Source organism: Crinia signifera, chromosome 1 (genome assembly GCF_055691185.1).
Source record: "Crinia signifera chromosome 1, ASM5569118v1, whole genome shotgun sequence".
NCBI classification, from domain to species: Eukaryota; Metazoa; Chordata; class Amphibia; order Anura; family Myobatrachidae; genus Crinia; species Crinia signifera.
Window position 1 is genome coordinate 354311157 of NC_139217.1, and position 17903 is coordinate 354329059.

At 45.0% G+C, this 17903-nt stretch overlaps 1 protein-coding gene and 1 pseudogene across 1 annotated transcript; both read left to right on the forward strand.

Annotated features, from left to right (window-relative positions):
* The first annotated feature begins 4706 nt into the window (after positions 1–4706).
* Positions 4707–12380, forward strand: LOC146030371 (uncharacterized). The gene is made up of 2 exons (XM_083158403.1): positions 4707–4821; positions 9326–12380. The coding sequence occupies exon 2, from the start codon at positions 10283–10285 to the stop codon at positions 11624–11626; it is 1344 nt and encodes a 447-aa protein (XP_083014529.1). The 5' UTR covers positions 4707–4821; positions 9326–10282; the 3' UTR covers positions 11627–12380.
* Positions 5437–7251, forward strand: LOC146008812 (mucolipin-3 pseudogene; annotated as a pseudogene).
* Positions 12381–17903: the final 5523 nt, after the last annotated feature.

A 17903-nucleotide genomic window follows, 5' to 3' on the forward strand; every position in this document is an offset into this window, starting at 1 on the left:
TTGCTGAATTGGAGTCTGAGTACATGCTACCATTTGCTGCTACATTTCCTACACCAGGATTGCAAGCACCGGACCTGTTGCTATTTATTAGCCTAGAGTGGCAGTACAGTACACACATATAATATAAACACTAGAACGTCTCTGTTCCTCTGCTGCTGCCCGCTGGCGTGTCATTCCCACTGACAGTACTCACCTCCTCGGACATTACACTCTGCATGTAATGCGTGTCTATAGTACCTGCGTGTGTACTCTGTACACATCCTGTAACCAGTCACAGCAGCCTCCTCCTGATTATGATTCCTGCACCCCTCTTATGCCCTAGTGTGCAGTATAAGCCGCACTGACTGGGAACCGCGGCTAGTACAGTCTCAGCATGTCCCCATCTTTATGCGGTCACAGAATGGAAGCTGTGGAGAGAGATGAGAGGGGAAGCCACTCCTCCTCCTCAGCTCAGCACAGAATGCATCCCAAAATCCAAGTCACCACACCTGGAGCAGTCGTGCATCCCATTGTGCGTCCTCTGGCAACCTGGTATTGTTCTGCTTGGCAGTATGATGGTTGTCAGTAGTACAAGGGTCCCTAAAATAATACATAGGAGTCACTGTATGTTAAATCCAGCTGGCTGTACAGACTTACTGTACTGTGTAAGACACACATAAAATGGAATATTGTTTAAAACTTTATTCCATGCTACTTTTTATACAGTATTTACATGAATCCACTTTGGTTTTCCAGCATATTTAAATAGCATTTGTGATGTCTATTTTCCTAAGGAGTGGGAGGAGAGACATAGAAATCAAGGGAGAGATAAACAGGGGTCGGAAGGAGAGATATCAGCTTTCTCTGCTGCAAGGATGGATCTGGCAGCTACAGTATGTAGACACAAGCCATGAGCCCTAAGGTTTAGAATTGTACAAGGCTAATCCACCCCCAGCAACCAATGTTTTTTTTACATATATACCTCTGTCTAATGGAAATGATTGTTTGAAACACAAGCAATTTGTTATATGCATTATTAGTCCTTGACTGTAATTGTTTTTTTGTTTATGTAAGCATTACAAATTTCAATAAAAAATATTGAATTAAATAAATAAAAAAGTGTTGCTGTGGAACTACAGATCCCAGCAAGGTGTGCACATGTTAATGAAATCAGTCCCAAACAATTGTGTACCTTATGATTCACTGCTGATCAGTATGCGTCCAGAACTGCAGGTCTGCTTATAATTATTACATAGTATTGTGCTGATGTATTGTTGTTCAACAATATTCTGAATCTTGTGCAGTCCACCTATTTTGGATGCATCAATTTTTATTATAAAAATAAATGCAAAAAGCATCCACCAAAAATTGATCAAACAAAATAATTAGAAAAAACATGAAAAAAATTTATCATGCCAGTTGATTGCCACAATTCATTTACAGCAAAATACAATGCAATTTTAACACTGTTTGCTAATTTATTTGCAGATCAAACTACACAATGTCGTCCAGCTGGCCACAACCCACCTCGTGGACACGTGCCACCAGAGCAAGCTATTGAGTATATTTACAAATACACACAAACGCACTATTCTAACCCATAAAAACATTTGTCTGCCAGACACAAAAACAAATCCACCAGACCTGATGCCTGTGAATAACAAACCAATGATCTAAATCTGTACACCATATAAAACACACGGTGAAGGAAAATCCCTATACATGCTGCGGGCCTGCTATTGGCCACTAATTATGTCCCTTAAAAAATGGCAGAATAGGCCACCGATACACTATGGCCCCCCAACCACCACCCACAACCCAACCCTAAAGCTTAGTGTGCAAATCCAAAAATCAAAATGGCAGTTAAAAGAAACATGGGCCAAAGGCCGAGTAAGATTTTTTTTAGGGGTAAACATGCCTATTATACATGATGGGCCAGATTCATGAAACATTTTTTGGTAACATGATGAGCAATACTCATAGGAGAAACCACACACCAGAACAACACAATAATTGTTAATCAAGTACATACATCACTATAACTATCCATCACATACAGTATATGGACCATTTTTAAAAAAAAAAACCAACAAGGAGTGTTGCCAAAGAACATTGGTAAACATTGAGCAACATTTCACTACACCATAAAACTCCACAGCAGTATTGCATCATTGACCAATTTGCAAATATTCACAGGAACATCTCAAGAACTGGTCCATCAGGAAGAGGACCCACATCCTGACCCACCAATGCTGGACGTCGATGGGGAAATAATGCTCCACACAGTGGACCCCTACGAGGCAGAGGATATCCTTACTGAGCCAGCCAGCACAGCAAGGCAAAGAAGTACCCACCATGTACACCACTCCCTACTTCCAGACCCTTTTTTCAAAATGTGTGATTTAGCCGACAAAAAGTGTGAATTTCACTGCAAATCGACACACATTAAATTGTCGATTGGTGCAAAAAATGCGATTTCGGCTATTTCAAACAGTTGATGAATACGCTTGGTATCTTTATCTGGATAATGGCAGGCAGTATCGACAGTCATCTTGCAGACATTACTCAGGCCCTTAGGGCACAAAATGATACCCTTACAACCCAAAATGACTGCATTAGGGCCCAAACTGAGACCATTTGCAGTCTAAGGGCGGGATGTATTCAAATACATCACCGCGTGCCCGCCGCGATGCCAGCGCATATGTACTAACATATGCGTCTGGCATTGCGGTGCGGTAACTGAGACCCCCCGCGATACCTGTACTGTGGTGTGCGGGGGGCTCCTCTCTGCCGCCTCCTGCTGCCTTCACGCCGGGGACAGCTAAGCAGGCTATCCCCGATGCCCCCCCCCCCCCCCGCCCTGCAGCTGGAAGGACGTCCGGCTGTGCTGCTTGGGGGAGGAAGGGTTTACCTTCCAGGGTCCAGGAGGACCTGCAAGAATGTAAGCCCAAGGGAGGGGGAGAGGGGGGTGGCGGGCGATGAAAAGAAGCCCAAAGGCTTCTATAGGGTATCGCAATTACAGATGATGAGAATGCTTGGAATTTTTATCTGGATAATATTCCTTTTCACTGTAATCTGGCATCGTGGTGCAGTAACTGAGACCCCCCATGATATCTGTACTGTGGTGTGCGGGGGTCTCCTCTCTACCGCCTCCTGCTGCCTTCACGCCGGGGACAGCTAAGCAGGCTGTCCCCGGCGCATCCTCCTCCCCCTGCAGCCGGAAGGACGTCTGGCTGCGTTGCTAGGGGGAGAAAGGGCTTACCCTCCGGGGTCCAGGAGGACCTGCAAGAAGGTAAGCCCAAGGGAGGGGAGAGGGGGGCCGGCGGGCGGTGAAAAGAAGCCCAAAGGTTTCTATAGGGTATCGCAATTACAGATGATGAGAATGCTTGGAATCTTTATCTGGATAATATTCCTTTTCACTGTAATTCTTTCTACGTATCTGACGTCGGATCTTGTGGCTAAAAAAAAAGAATGGCAGGCAGTATCGACACTCGCCTTGCAGAAATTACTCAGGCCCTTAGGGCACAAAATGACACCCTTAGGACCCAAAATGACTGCATTAGGGCCCAAACTGAGACCATTTGCAGTCTAAATGAGAATATCTCAGCCCAGACCCAAGCTATTCAGGGCCAAACTAATGCATTGGTCTCCTTGCATACCCAAATGTCTGGCCAAACACCAAACTTACAACTTCCCAGCCCTTCCCCAGTGACCAGAGTGTTCTCCACTCCTATTAGCAGCTCCCCAACTTCTCTGCCACATCGCAGTTTACGGGCTCCCACCAAGTGACAGACACTTCCCATATGCTCTGGGAACATCTCTTAGAAAACTCTGGCAGTGTACTTCTGCTTAACGGAGAACTGGAAACTGTAGCAGCTGTGCTAGGACTAGTTGCATTCTGCATAATGGATAGCATGAAAGCAGATTGGAGCTTCTGGGGAGAGCTGGCTATGTCTGTCCTATGCGCAGTGGATGGTTTTGCCACATTAGCCATGGCCATGACAACATCCATCTGGGTGGCCTATGCTGGCTACATTCTATTTAAGATATCCTACATGATCAGCAACACAATAATAATGATGAACATCGCTGTGATGGTCACTAGGAGCAGATACGCTTTTGTATTTGGGATGAACAACTTCACATCCACTCTGCTGAAAGAACTTGTGACTCTCCTAATAACTGGTCTCAATCTGGGGATCTACAATCAGTTTGTCACCTACAACTGCTATTTTATTATACTGACAGTGACTTCCATCAGAATTGCAATCTGGTCACTGATTGCCAATAGGCGGAGAAGCAGCAGTCCCCCAACAACACAAGTGTAGGATGTACGTCCTCAGTCAGGCACTAGATCAAGATCCTTTATGTGTTATTGCTAAATAAACACACAAAAAAAGTGTTGCTGTGGAACTACACATCCCAGCAAGGTGTGCACAGGTTAATGAAATCAGTCCCAAACATTTGTGTACCTTATGATTCACTGCTGATCAGTATGCATCCAGAACTGCAGGTCTGCTTATAATTATTACATAGTATTGTGCTGATGTATTGTTGTTCAACAATATTCTGAATCTTGTGCAGTCCACCTATTTTGGATGAATCCCATTTTTATTATAAAAAGAAATGCAAAAAGCATCCACCAAAAATTGATCAAACAAAATAATAAAAAAAAAAACATGACATTTTTTTTTTTCATGCCAGTTGATTGCCACAATTAATTTACAGCAAAATACAATGCAATTTTAACACTGTTTGCTAATTATTTTGCAGATCAAACTACACAATGTCATCCAGCTGGCCACAACCCCCCTCGTGGACACGTGCCACCAGAGCGAGCTAGTGAGTATATTTATAAATACACACAAACGCACTATTCTAACCCATAAAAACATTTGTCTGCCAGAAACAAAAACAAATCCACCAGACCTGACGCCTGTGAATAACAAACCAATCATCTAAATCTGTACACCATACAAAACACACGGTGAAGGAAAATCCCTGTACATGCTGCGGGCCTGCTATTGGCCACTAATTATTTCCCTTGAAAAATGGCATAATAGGCCACCAATACACTATGGCCCCCCAACCACCACCCACAACCCAACCCAAGAGCTTAGTGTGCAAATCCAAAAATCAAAATGGCAGTTAAAAGAAACATGGGCCAAAGGCTGAGTAAGATTTTATTTTTTAGGGGTAAACATGCACATTATACATGATGGGCCAGATTCATGAAACATTTTTTGGTTACATGATGAGCAATACTCATAGGAGAAACCACACACCAGAACAGAACAACACAATAATTGTTAATCAAGTACATACTTCACTATAACTATCCATCACATACAGTATATGGACCATTTTTTTTAAAAACCCACAAGGACCCCGTATGTCTCCCTGGTTACAGCACAGCTAGGGGAGAGAGGAGCTCACGTGATGGAGACACTGAGAGATGCAGCAGCCTGAGGCACAGCTGCCAGAGACACCGGCCGCTAAATGAGCAGACTGCTGGTAAGGTGACAGTTCCCTCCGGAGAATGATGGAAAACACAGACAGAATGGGGAAAGCGCCGGCTTCCCTGGATGAGACGGAGGGGCCCTATATGACCAAAGCCAGCTCCATCACTGAGGAGCTCTTCGTAGAAGACCAGCTGAGGAGGAAACTCAAGTTCTTCTTTATGAATCCCTGTGAGAAATTCAGCGCTCGGGGCCGCAAGCCGTGGAAGCTTTATATACAGATACTGAAGATCGCAATGGTGACCATCCAGCTGCTGTTATTCGGACTCAGCAACCAGATGGTGGTCACCTTCAAGGAGGAGAACACAGTGGCGTTCAAACACTTGTTTCTGAAAGATTACAAGGATGCGAGAGACGATACGTACGCCGTGTACCGCCAGGAAGACGTATACGAGCACCTCACTTTTATAATGAAACAATACTTGGAGCTACGGAACATCTCTCTTGGGAACCATGCATACGAGAGCGGGACGGAGGACATCCTGGCATGACGGCCTGCCAGTACTTCTATCGGCAAGGAAGCATCTTCCCCGGAAATGACACCTTTGATATAGACCCAAAGATTCAGACAGAATGCGTCTACGTGGCTGATCGCGGCCTGGAGGGGACCTTCTGGAACATGACACTGCAGTTTTATCGGCTTGTCAAAGTGGAGATCATGTTTAAGCTGAAAGCTATTAATCTGCAGACCATCCACCATCATGAACTCCCGGACTGCTATGACTTCACAGTGACAATCACCTTTGATAATAAAGCTCACAGCGGACGGATTAAAATAAGCTTAGATAATTATGTGTCCATCCAGGAATGCAGAGACTGGCACGTGTCCGGCTCCATACAGAAGAACACTCACTACATGATGATCTTTGATGCCGTCGTCATCCTAATCTGTATATCGTCCATAACCCTCTGCATACGCTCAGTGGTGAGAGGGATTCATCTCCAGAGGGAATACGTCGGCTTTATCCAGCAGCGATTCTCCAAGGACGTCCCCTGGTCAGACCGCATGGAGTTCGTCAACGGCTGGTACATCCTGATAATTGTCAGCGATGTATTATCCATAGTGGGCTCTGTTCTGAAGATGAAGATCCAGGCAAAGAGCCTAACCAGTTATGACGTGTGCAGTATTCTACTGGGGACATCCACCATGCTGGTCTGGCTGGGCGTCATCCGATACTTGGGATTCTTCCAGAAATACAATCTTCTCATCCTGACGCTGAGTGCGGCTCTTCCCAACGTGATCCGCTTCTGCTGCTGTGCGGCCATGATCTACCTGGGCTACTGCTTCTGTGGCTAGATCGCCCTCGGCCCCTATCACACGAAGTTCCGCTCGCTGAACATGGTGTCCGAGTGTCTGTTCTAGCTCATTAATGGTGACGACATGTTCACAACGTTCTCCATCATGGAGCAGAAGAGCTACCTGGTCTGGCTGTTCAGCCGCGTCTATCTCTACTCCTTCATCAGCCTGTTCATCTACATGGTCCTCAGCCTGTTCATCGCGCTGATCACCGATACCTACGATACAATAAAGACTCACCAGAGAGACGGTTTCCCGGCCACAGAGTTGGGCACCTTTGTGTAGGAGTGTAAGGACTTGCCGACCTCCAGCCGTTACAGAGAGGAAGATGACTTGTCTCTGTCACTGCTCTGCTGCTGTCCGTGGTAGAAAGTACTCAGATGGCGTCCTGCTCCGCTGACCAGCCGCAGGAGAACTGGACACAACCAACAATAACCACATTAAATTATTATCTCTGAAAAAAAAAAAAAACCCACAAGGAGTGTTGTCAAAGAACATTGGTAAACATTGAGCAACACTTCACTACACCATAAAACTCCACAGCAGTATTGCATCATTTACCAATTTGCAAATATTCACAGGAACATCTCAAGAACTGGTCCATCAGGAAGAGGACCCACATCCTGACCCACCAATGCTGGACGTTGATGGGTAAATAATGCTCCACACAGTGGACCCCTACGAGGCAGAGGATATCCCTTGTTACCATATACAGCAGGTTTTGGTCTGTACATACTGCAGCCTCAAACCACACCACAGTCTGTGTCTCGCTCTTGCGATGTAAAGTCTGCACAGTATGCAGAGCTGGCAGCAATAGCACATGCCCTTGTTTAAAGACCACAAAAATGAGATTGCATTGTACTCTGACTCAGCATGGGTATGTAATGCCCTTACAGAATTTTTGCCCTTTTGGCACACGCATCAGTATACCTCATCTGATGGAAGCCCTCTGAAATATGCAGACCTCCTCAGGTACATAGTGTATTTGGCACAGAACCTAGCACATGTCCCCTGGGTTTGCAAAGTCAAAGGACATTCCCTAACATCACCACACCATGAGCACAATGAAATGTCTGACCTGCCAAACAAGGGGCACAAGAGGGGGAGCCATGGCAGATACCAAATGAAAGCACAGAATCAACTGTGTGCCCTCTTGTATGTGCAGTAACAAAAAGGCCAGAGATGGTAAATGCACCAGACATTGCAGAGATTCAAAGGCAGGACCCTGAAATTAAGGAAATCATTAAAAAATTGAGAAATGAAGAATTAAATTTAACAGAGGGAAACACATTGGCAAAATACATACACAACCTTACATTAACCAAGGACAAGGAGCTCCTTATCCACAATGGGGAAGATGTAACGTGGGTGGTCCCAAAAGAGTACAGACATGAAATGATTTATCTTGTGCATGACCTCCCTACAGGTGGACACCAGGGTGTAGAAAAAACAAACCAGAGACTTAAAACAGTAGGTTGGTGGCCAGACATGGGGAAAGATGTACAGCAATACTGTGACAACTGTGTGGTATGTGCTCAAGTTAACCCAGCACCTAGAAAGATAAATGCTCCCTTGAGAATACAGAGGAGGGAATGTCCCTGGAATGCATTGCAAATTGATTACATGGGCCCTCTGCCGGTCACAACTATAAGTAACAAATATGTGTTGGTTGTGACTGACTTGTTTTCAAAATGGGTAGAAATTTTTCCTACTAAAAATAACACTGCTTTGAGCACAGCTAAAATCTTGGTTGAGCAGATTTTCACACGGTGGGGTCTCCCAGCATCAGTTGAATCAGACCAGGGCTCACATTTCACAGGTAATGTGATGCAAAGTTGCCTAAAGATGCTGGGAATAAAATAAAGCTTCCACATTTCATATCACCCAGAATCTTCAGGACAGGTAGAACGAGCAAATAGACATATCAAAACAATGTTAAGAAAGCTTGTGGACATAAATGGCAAGAATTGGGATAATTTATTACCCCTAGTGGCAATGGCGAGAAGGGCCACACCCTCATCAGCTACTAGATTAAGGCCCTTTGAGTTAATGACAGGAAGACACATGAGGCTGCCCGAGCATCTCTGGATAGACCTGCACACCCCCACAATTGATAGATTGTCCATGGACCAGTACCTTACAAAACTGGAAAGAGCACTCACAGAGATTCATCTGTTTGCACCACAACACCTAGAGAAAGCGCAGAGAAAAGCTAAGGCCTGTTTTGACAAAGGGGTAAAGGAGAATTGTTGGGAAGTGGGAGAAAAAGTTATGCTTTTAGAACTCCGCCCCACAGAACATTGTCTGGGCAAGAAGTGGAGAGGACCATTTGCAATAGTGGATAGACTAAGTCCCTCAGTGTATAAAATCAGAATCAAAGACACAAAGAAAGTGCAGGACAAATGGGTACATGCCAATCAAATGAAACTGTACAAAGGAGATGGACCAACTGAATAATTCACATTTCCTCTCCTCATACAATTTCATCTTTCTTCTCCCCTCATAATTGTTTTTTATTATTATTTTACAGGAAAATGAGAATCCCAAGTCTGATCCTGTCGTTACTGTTGAGCCTCCAACTCCAGTGTACCAGTGAAATTAATATTTCAATCAGAGTGGAAGAAAACCCGATCCATTGCGAAGAGGGAGAATCCATCCTCATTCCAGTGTCCGTACAAGGCACCACGGGAGAACAAGTATCCTGGTGGGGCCCAGAGCATAAAGAATTGAAAGCCTGGGATAATGGAAGCGCAGGAAACTCGCCACAGTACCGCGGTAGAGTACACGTTTTTCCAAATGGGTCCTTATTGCTCAGCCATGCAAAGCTCACAGACACAGGAACCTGGACATATGGCTTCATCATTCCCATTCCTACATATGGAAGTCCACCCACCATGCAAAGAACTTATGTCCCTGGAAGCATCACGCTTAATGTTTCCCAAAAAGCAGCCCCTACTCAAACAATTGTCACAACCAAGGGAAAAATATTTCCATCTGCTACTCCAATTGCATGCCCACAAACCAGTGAAGGGCCCATGAGTGGACTTACGGCTACTTCCATTCCTGGTTCCCTCATAAACAATGTAAAATATATACAGTACATGTGCCAGTAGTCCTCAACTTGTCTAAATGGAACATGGCAGAATTCAGTCATTGTGTAAATAGTAGTGTTTCTTTGTTTTACGCTTCCTTATTAGTAGATATTGTTACTTCTCACCAGAGCAGAACTCAAGACCCGTACACAGGACAGGCTAACACTCACCAAAAAGGTATTTTTAGATCCAGAAAATTACAAAGCCTAGATGGTATCATTGGATCCATCCCTGGACTGTTTGGTTCCGGGATGTCAATTTGGAATAGGGCTGATCTGGAGGTAATCCGCAGACACATAGGGAATTTTGAGCAGAAAGAGGGGCAATATGTCCTGAAGCCTGTCCTGCAGGGTATTGAGGGTCTGGCCAGTGAATAAAAATTTACTGTTTATAACATGCATGATATAGCAAGATTGTTTTCAGAGACCCAAGCCAAGATCAATGAAATCATTGAGCTCAACAATAGAGAAGCCACACAAAATCATATAGGTAAAGAGATCGTATGCACTGCATATGGTACTTATGTCCTCAATACAATCACACATGTAATTAGAGACATACAATCTGGTAGAATACCTGATATTTTTAGAGATAATGATCTGACTAATTGGTATTGCTCACAATCTAACACTGGACATGGGAGAATTACTCCGAGAGATGATTGCAGACCCCTGCCTATCTCCACGATCAGGAATTTAGGCACTGTGACCCCGCACCCAAACAGAGGTTCACCCCATTGCCACAACAAGCAGCAACCCTGTGCAGTCAACGATATACTGTATGTTTCCTTTACCATCTCTCTACCTGTGTTCGAGCCAAACAAATCTGTCTTTGATGAACTGTGCACTGTCCACTCTATCGGCTACCTGGAAAAGGACATTTACAAGGAGCGGCTGGACCTACCAGAACTACTGGTCCGAGTCAATGACACGTGGAAAGTACCGCATACTGCTTGCTGTGTAGTCAAGGACAATCGATATTTGTGCCGCTGCAACGTCTTTGAAATCGAGACACCAATCTGCGGCATGGACTCAAGTACGCCAAGCACCTTGCTCACCGATATAAATGGACTAGACATCATTCCCGGCAAAGTTGTGGGAGGTACCAAACACAGTGCAAAGCTTAACACATCGAACAGCTTCACAGCTAGGGACGTTGCATGTCCAGTGCAGCTAACCAAATGGAGAACTCCAACAGCAAAGGTTACATACAACATGAATGGACAGTACTGCGTGGTCGCAAATCACAGAGAGTTCTTGTATGGGGGAAAGTCTTGTCCAGTGCCAAACCCAAACTTCTGTTTCAGCCCACAGGAATATACCGCCATTGGTCTGACTGTTATCACCCCAATTCCTGTTTATGAAGAGGACATAGATATAGATAGTGAACCAGAAATCTCCAATTTTGGAGAATATACACCTGTGTTCAACATACACATAGACCCATTAACCCTAAATTTAGAGAAACTCTTGAATAGGAAAGACACACACATAGTTCAAATTAATAACATGGTCGAGAAGGCAGACTCCACACTAAATGAATTACTTCATGACGGAGATTTTGAAATTGCCATGACCAACACTTGGCTTGAGTTGAGTTTAAAGGGCTTGTTAATCGGACAAACAATCTTGCTAGTCATTCTAATTTCACTGATAATCTGGCTTAAGCGAGTTATGAGACATGAACGTAGGAAGCTTAAAAACCTGGTAGATGTACGGTATAAGCAATTATTATGTTGATGTATGTGTGGCCATCGTAGTCAATTCCCATGGCCACAAGGGGGGGACTGTTACCATATACAATTTTGTACAAAGAGATATGTCAGAAAATGCCAGGAACAGCACAAATATTTTGAGTTGAATTATGTTTTATGATGTGTGTTGTCAATCATGATTAATTGTGCCTTACTGCAAGAATTTGGATCATTGGGTACAGGACAGGGTGTAGTGGGCAATCCATATAGACAGGAGGCCAAATGCTTAATACATCATACATGAAACTTATTAATCCCATGTTTTATTAATTGAGTAAGCAAAATCATATAAACACTATGGGCCTGACTCCAGCACCTAGATAGCCACCTGGTCACCAAGATTGCTTCATGCCTTGAGGATGTAAGATAGCTGATTTATCATCCAAGTTATATTGCAGGACAGGACACAACTGTGTATGTTGACACAGTAGGAAGAATAGACTGGGAACACAGGAAAAGCCCATTAACAGAAATGCGAAATAAGCAGGAAACCCAGGCCCCATTGGCATCGGGAAATTCTCATGGGAACAGACAACTTTAATCTGTGTATTTGGGATATAAGGGAAAGAGATGGATAGTGAGTTCAGATCAGAGGGACGGCTGAGAAGGAAGGACCCTGAGACGTCAGGCAGTTATTCATATTTACCCTCAAATATTCTTGCAAGTGTATAGTATGTGTATTGTGTAGGTTAGTATAAGTGTTTTGTTTGTTATGTAGGTACCATAAATAAGGAAGAGTATAATATTATAGGACTTATTATCATTGTATTTCTTATCTTGTATTATTTGTGTATCTAGAATAAAGTATCATTTTAATAGAGCTGACATTCCGTGTCTCGAACTCTCTTGTTGGGATCTCTAAATATCTCATAAGAGATCTATATATGTATATCTTGCACTATATTGTATAGGGACTGCAAGGTTGGTTGACAATTGTATTCTGTAACATAATTTTCACATAGTCAATGAGCTGGGATGAAATATATCTGTGAAGTATATTTTAATGGTTTAGCTCCCAGACAGTAGATATAGCAGTATTTACCCTGTGGGTCAATCACACTTATATGTATCCAAACGTTTATGTGAAGTACATCTCTGTGTGATTGACTAGTGATTATATTGCCCCTCTAGTTACAAATCAACCTATCTTGTAGGCCTATTATAATATAAAGGCAGATATTAAATACATAAAGTGTTGTATCAATATATAATATAATCTATATCATATGATATGATATAATATATATATATATATATATACACACACACACACACACACACACATCAGAGAGACCCCAAACTCTACACCCTACTGAGCCAGCCAGCACAGCAAGGCAAAGAAGTACCCACCATGTACAGGAACATCTCTAGAACTGGTCCATCAGGAAGAGGACCCACATCCTGACCCACCAATGCTGGACGTTGATGGGGAAATAATGCTCCACACAGTGGACCCCTACGAGGCAGAGGATATCCCTACTGAGCCAGCCAGCACAGCAAAGCAAAGAAGTACTCACCATGTACACCACTCCCTACTTCCAGACCCTTTTTTCAAAATGTGTGATTTAGCCGACAAAAAGTGTGAATTTCACTGCAAATCGACACACATTAAATTGTCGATTGGTGCAAAAAATGCGATTTCAGCTATTTCATACAGTTGATGAGTACACTTGGTATCTTTATCTGGATAATGGCAGGCATTATCGACAGTCATCTTGCAGAAACTCAGGCCCTTAGGGCACAAAATGACACCCTTACAACCCAAAATGACTGCATTAGGGCCCAAACTGAGACCATTTGCAGTCTAAGGGCGGGATGTATTCAAATACATCGCCGCCTGCCCGCCACGATGCCAGCGCATATGTACTAACATATGCGTCTGGCATCGCGGTGCGGTAACTGAGACCCCCCGCGATACCTGTACTGTGGTGTGCGGGGAACTCCTCTCTACCGCCTTCACGCCAGGGACAGCTAAGCAGGCTGTCCCCGGCGCCTCCTCCCCCCCCCCCCCTGCAGCTGGAAGGACATCCGGCTGTGTTGCTTGGGGGAGGAAGGGCTTACCTTCCAGGGTCCAGGAGGACCTGCAAGAATGTAAGCCCAAGGGAGGGGGAGAGAGGGGTGGCGGGCGGTGAAAAGAAGCCCAAAGGCTTCTATAGGTTATCGCAATTACAGATGATGAGAATGCTTGGAATCTTTATCTGGATAATATTCCTTTTCACTGTCATTCTTTCTACGTATCTGACGTCGGATCTTGTGGCTAAAAAAAAAGAATGGCAGGCAGTATCGACACTCGCCTTGTAGAAATTACTCGGGCCCTTAGGGCACAAAATGACACCCTTAGGACCCAAAATGACTGCAATAGGGCCCAAACTGAGACCATTTGCAGTCTAAATGAGAATATCTCAGCCCAGACCCAAGCTATTCAGGGCCAAACTAATGCATTGGTCTCCTTGCATACCCAAATGTCTGGCCAAACACCAAACTTCCCCAGTGACCAGAGTGTTCTCCACTCCTATTAGCAGCTGCCCAACTTCTCTGCCACATCGCAGTGTACGGGCTCCCACCAAGTGACAGACACTTCCCATATGCTCTAGGAACATCTCTTAGAAAACTCTGGCAGTGTACTTCTGCTTAACGGAGAAGTGGAAACTGTAGCAGCTGTGCTAGGACTAGTTGCATTCTGCATAATGGATCGCATGACAGCAGATTGGAGCTTCTGGGGAGAGCTGGCTGTGTCTGTCCTATGCGCAGTGGACGGTTTTGCCACATTAGCCATGGCCATGACAACATCCATCTGAGTGGCCTATGCTGGCTACATTCTATTTAAGATATCCTACATGGACTTCCGGTTCCGGCTTCGGGCAGGACGGCCGCGTGAGGAGAGAGCTCCGTGGACGGCGGCACCCCTAACTTGCCGAATCACGGTCCCCGACGCCTCACACGAACGGCGGAACACTTAGGGAGCCAGCGTGCAGTACATGGAGAGGTTTCTCCCTCCCATGCCTAAACGCCAGTCCCGCCGAGCTCCAGCAAAGCCGCAGACACCGGCATCCAAGATGGCGGCCGCACCTCCCTCCCCGGCAGACGAGAACCCGGCTGAGAGGCAGAAAGCACCCGGACAGCCAGCCCAGCAGCAGCACAGGCCGAATGAGACCCTGGCAGAAGGGAAGCGGGCACCCGTCCAGCTACAACAATACCAGTACCAGCCACAACAGACGCAGGTACCGGGCACCCCACACTCCCCTATTAATAACTATCAGAGCACCCCTGAGTGCCTGGCGCAAGGCACAGGCAGTGGGGAGGAGGAAGAAATGGATGCTGGGGCATATAAGGGGATGATGAAGGCTATCAAGGCAACGATAGCACCTATGTTTAAGGAACAAGCAGAGGCATTTAATCTAAGCTTTGCTGACCTAAAAGGACATATGTCACAGCTCGCACAGAGAGTATCACAGAATGAGGCACAGATTGGGGCAACATTCCACAACGTGCAAGATCTGAAAATCCACAATGCTGAATTGCAGAAATCTGTATATGCTTTAACCAATAAGGTCGATGACCTGGGAAATAGATCGAGGAGATCGAATCTCAGATTAGTGGGACTCCCAGAGTCGGTCAGGGGCCCAGCACTACATCAGTTTGTCCGCAACACGCTGCCATCCCTGCTGGGAGTAGAACAAGAGTGTATGGACATGGTTATAGAAAGAGCCCAATTTGAGACCAACAGTCACTATATTCAAGAGCTTAATAATTATTTGCACAAGGAAACTTTATGGATAGCTTCGCGTAAGCTAAAATCACTGCAGTGGGAGGGTCACAAGCTGCATTTATTTCAAGACTATTCGGCTGAAGTGACCAGGGCGCGAAAAGAATTCACCAGCATTTGCTCAAGGCTTATTGCAGATAAAAGGAAGTTTGCCCTGTTATACCCTGCCCGCCTTAGGGTGTTTGAGGGGGACTCTTTCAAGGACTTTTCTACAGCAGCTGATGCCAGGGCATACCTCCGGATGGAGAATGCAGACTCTGCTCAGCCGTGAGAAATACAAGCGAGACAAGCGGCCCATGGGGGTCATGATGCAATAGCCACATGGTCTTTGGGGTTGAAATTAATAGTAATTTACATGAAGTTAACCCAAGTGGAACCATCATAGCCTGAGGCCTTAGTATGCACTTAAGTACTTTAAGATATAGCAACTGTTAAGTATGATTTATGTAAGTCTTACATAAGATAGTATGGGGAATGTGAGTTATATGTTATAAGTTCTGTATTAATATTAGGGGTGCCGACCCGACTACGCAACCCGGGAGATTGGTCTGATCTAGTCAACCCAGGTGCGTAGCGATAGACGGAGGTAGGGCAATAGCCATTGGAAGGATGTTGGGGAGGGAGGAGCCACGATGTTTGGGCTCGCCCCTCGCTGCTAGAGTCGTAAGAAACAACTTGCATAGTATGAGAGCGATTCTACTCTCAGGGGACAGTTTTTGGCTTCAGGGGGAGGGGGGTGGAGAGATGGGAAAGTTACAGGTATGTTTTTCTGTGGTTTGTTCAGGGAGGGGTGGGGGGGGGGGACTCAGGGCCGGGTGCATCTTTAGCAAGGAATATTCTCACAGTAAGTTATAATGTCTAATGTGAAACTGTGTTCTTGGAATGTAGGAGGGATCAATTCCCCGATAAAAAGGAAGAAACTACTGCTATACCTTAAAAAGCAAAAAGCAGACATTGCTCAATTACAGGAAACACATCTCACTGACAGTGAGCATGAAAAGCTGGGGGCAATGGGATTCAAGGTGGAAGCATATGCTTCCTTCAATTCAAAGGCTAGGGGGGTGGCGATATTATCGCGGAGGACATTGGGGGCGGTGGTTACCAAAACCATTAAGGACCCGGAGGGGCGCTATATCTTAGTGGAAATGACAATTCAGGGGGAGCAGTTTATAATTTGTAATATATACGCACCCAATATTTATTCTAAAAAATTCTTCGCCAACCTACTGACAAAACTATACCCTTATGCAGACTCACGCTTAATCTTGGGGGGGGGGATTATAATATTGTAGCCAAACCATCACTAGATAGATCCTCTAAACCCAAACGAAAACCCACGAATCCTGCAATAGGCATAGGAGACATCTCATCGCAATTGCAGGTAGTAGATAGCTGGAGGTTACTCCATCCTACTGACAGAGATTACTCCTGTATCTCTGCAGCTCACGGTTCGCTATCACGCATTGACTATGTGCTTTTATCTGCTGGCCTCTGTGGGCGTCTACTAGAAGCTGGGATGGAACCTATATGTTTATCGGACCATTCCATGATATGGATACTACTAGAGACGGAGCTGGACGTCGGGAAGCACCGCCAATGGCGGTTCCCCTCGTACCTAGCGTCGTCAAAGACGTTCATGGATGCCCTGGAGGCTAAGTGGATGGAGTACCAACATAACAATGGGGAGCAAACTGCAGATCCACTGTTGAAATGGCAAGCGGCCAAGGCAGTACTCAGAGGAGAAATTATTTCATATGTAAATAAACACCGCAAAGGAAAGGACGGCAGATTTATTTAAGGCTCAGGAGCTATTGACTTCTGCATACGCCACTTATAGTGCATCCCCCACCATGCCACATAAAAATGATTACATGCAGGCAAAGACACAGTTTGATGCGTTACTGGAATCCCAGACCCTGTCATGTATAAACAACACCAACTTCCAATTCTACCGACACGGAAACAAAAACGGACGCCTGTTGTCCAACTTGATACGAGGCACAAGGACATCTGCACACATTAAAACTTTGCATACATCGGGGGCGACAGGATACACAGGGGACCAGATATATTGGAAGTCTTGAGGGGATTCTATGCCAAACTCTACTCCCAGGGAGAAATAAATCAGGAGGAAAAAAATAAATTTTGGAGCTCGGTCTCCATGCCCCAGATCTCTACAGCTGCGGCAGAACGAATCATGGCACCCATAACAGCAGAAGAAGTAGCACAGGCAATAAACAAGTTAAAACCCCTTAAAGCCCCTGGGCCAGACGGTTATTCAGGGGAATTTTATAAAATTTTAAAGCCTAGGATATGCGAAAACCTGACTGCAGTCTTTAATGCCATACTCACAGGGCAGCAACTGCCGCTATACTTCAATTCTGCAGTAATTAAGGTGCTCCCGAAGCCGGGAAGAGACCTGGAGGAACTGGGGTCTTACAGGCCTATTTCGTTGTTGAACACCGACTATAAGTTGCTGACTAAAATTATCTCTGAG

Bases quoted from the DNA above. Each gene is read 5' to 3' on its own strand.
- LOC146030371 (XM_083158403.1), top strand. From the start codon at position 10,283: ATGCATGATATAGCAAGATTGTTTTCAGAGACCCAAGCCAAGATCAAT.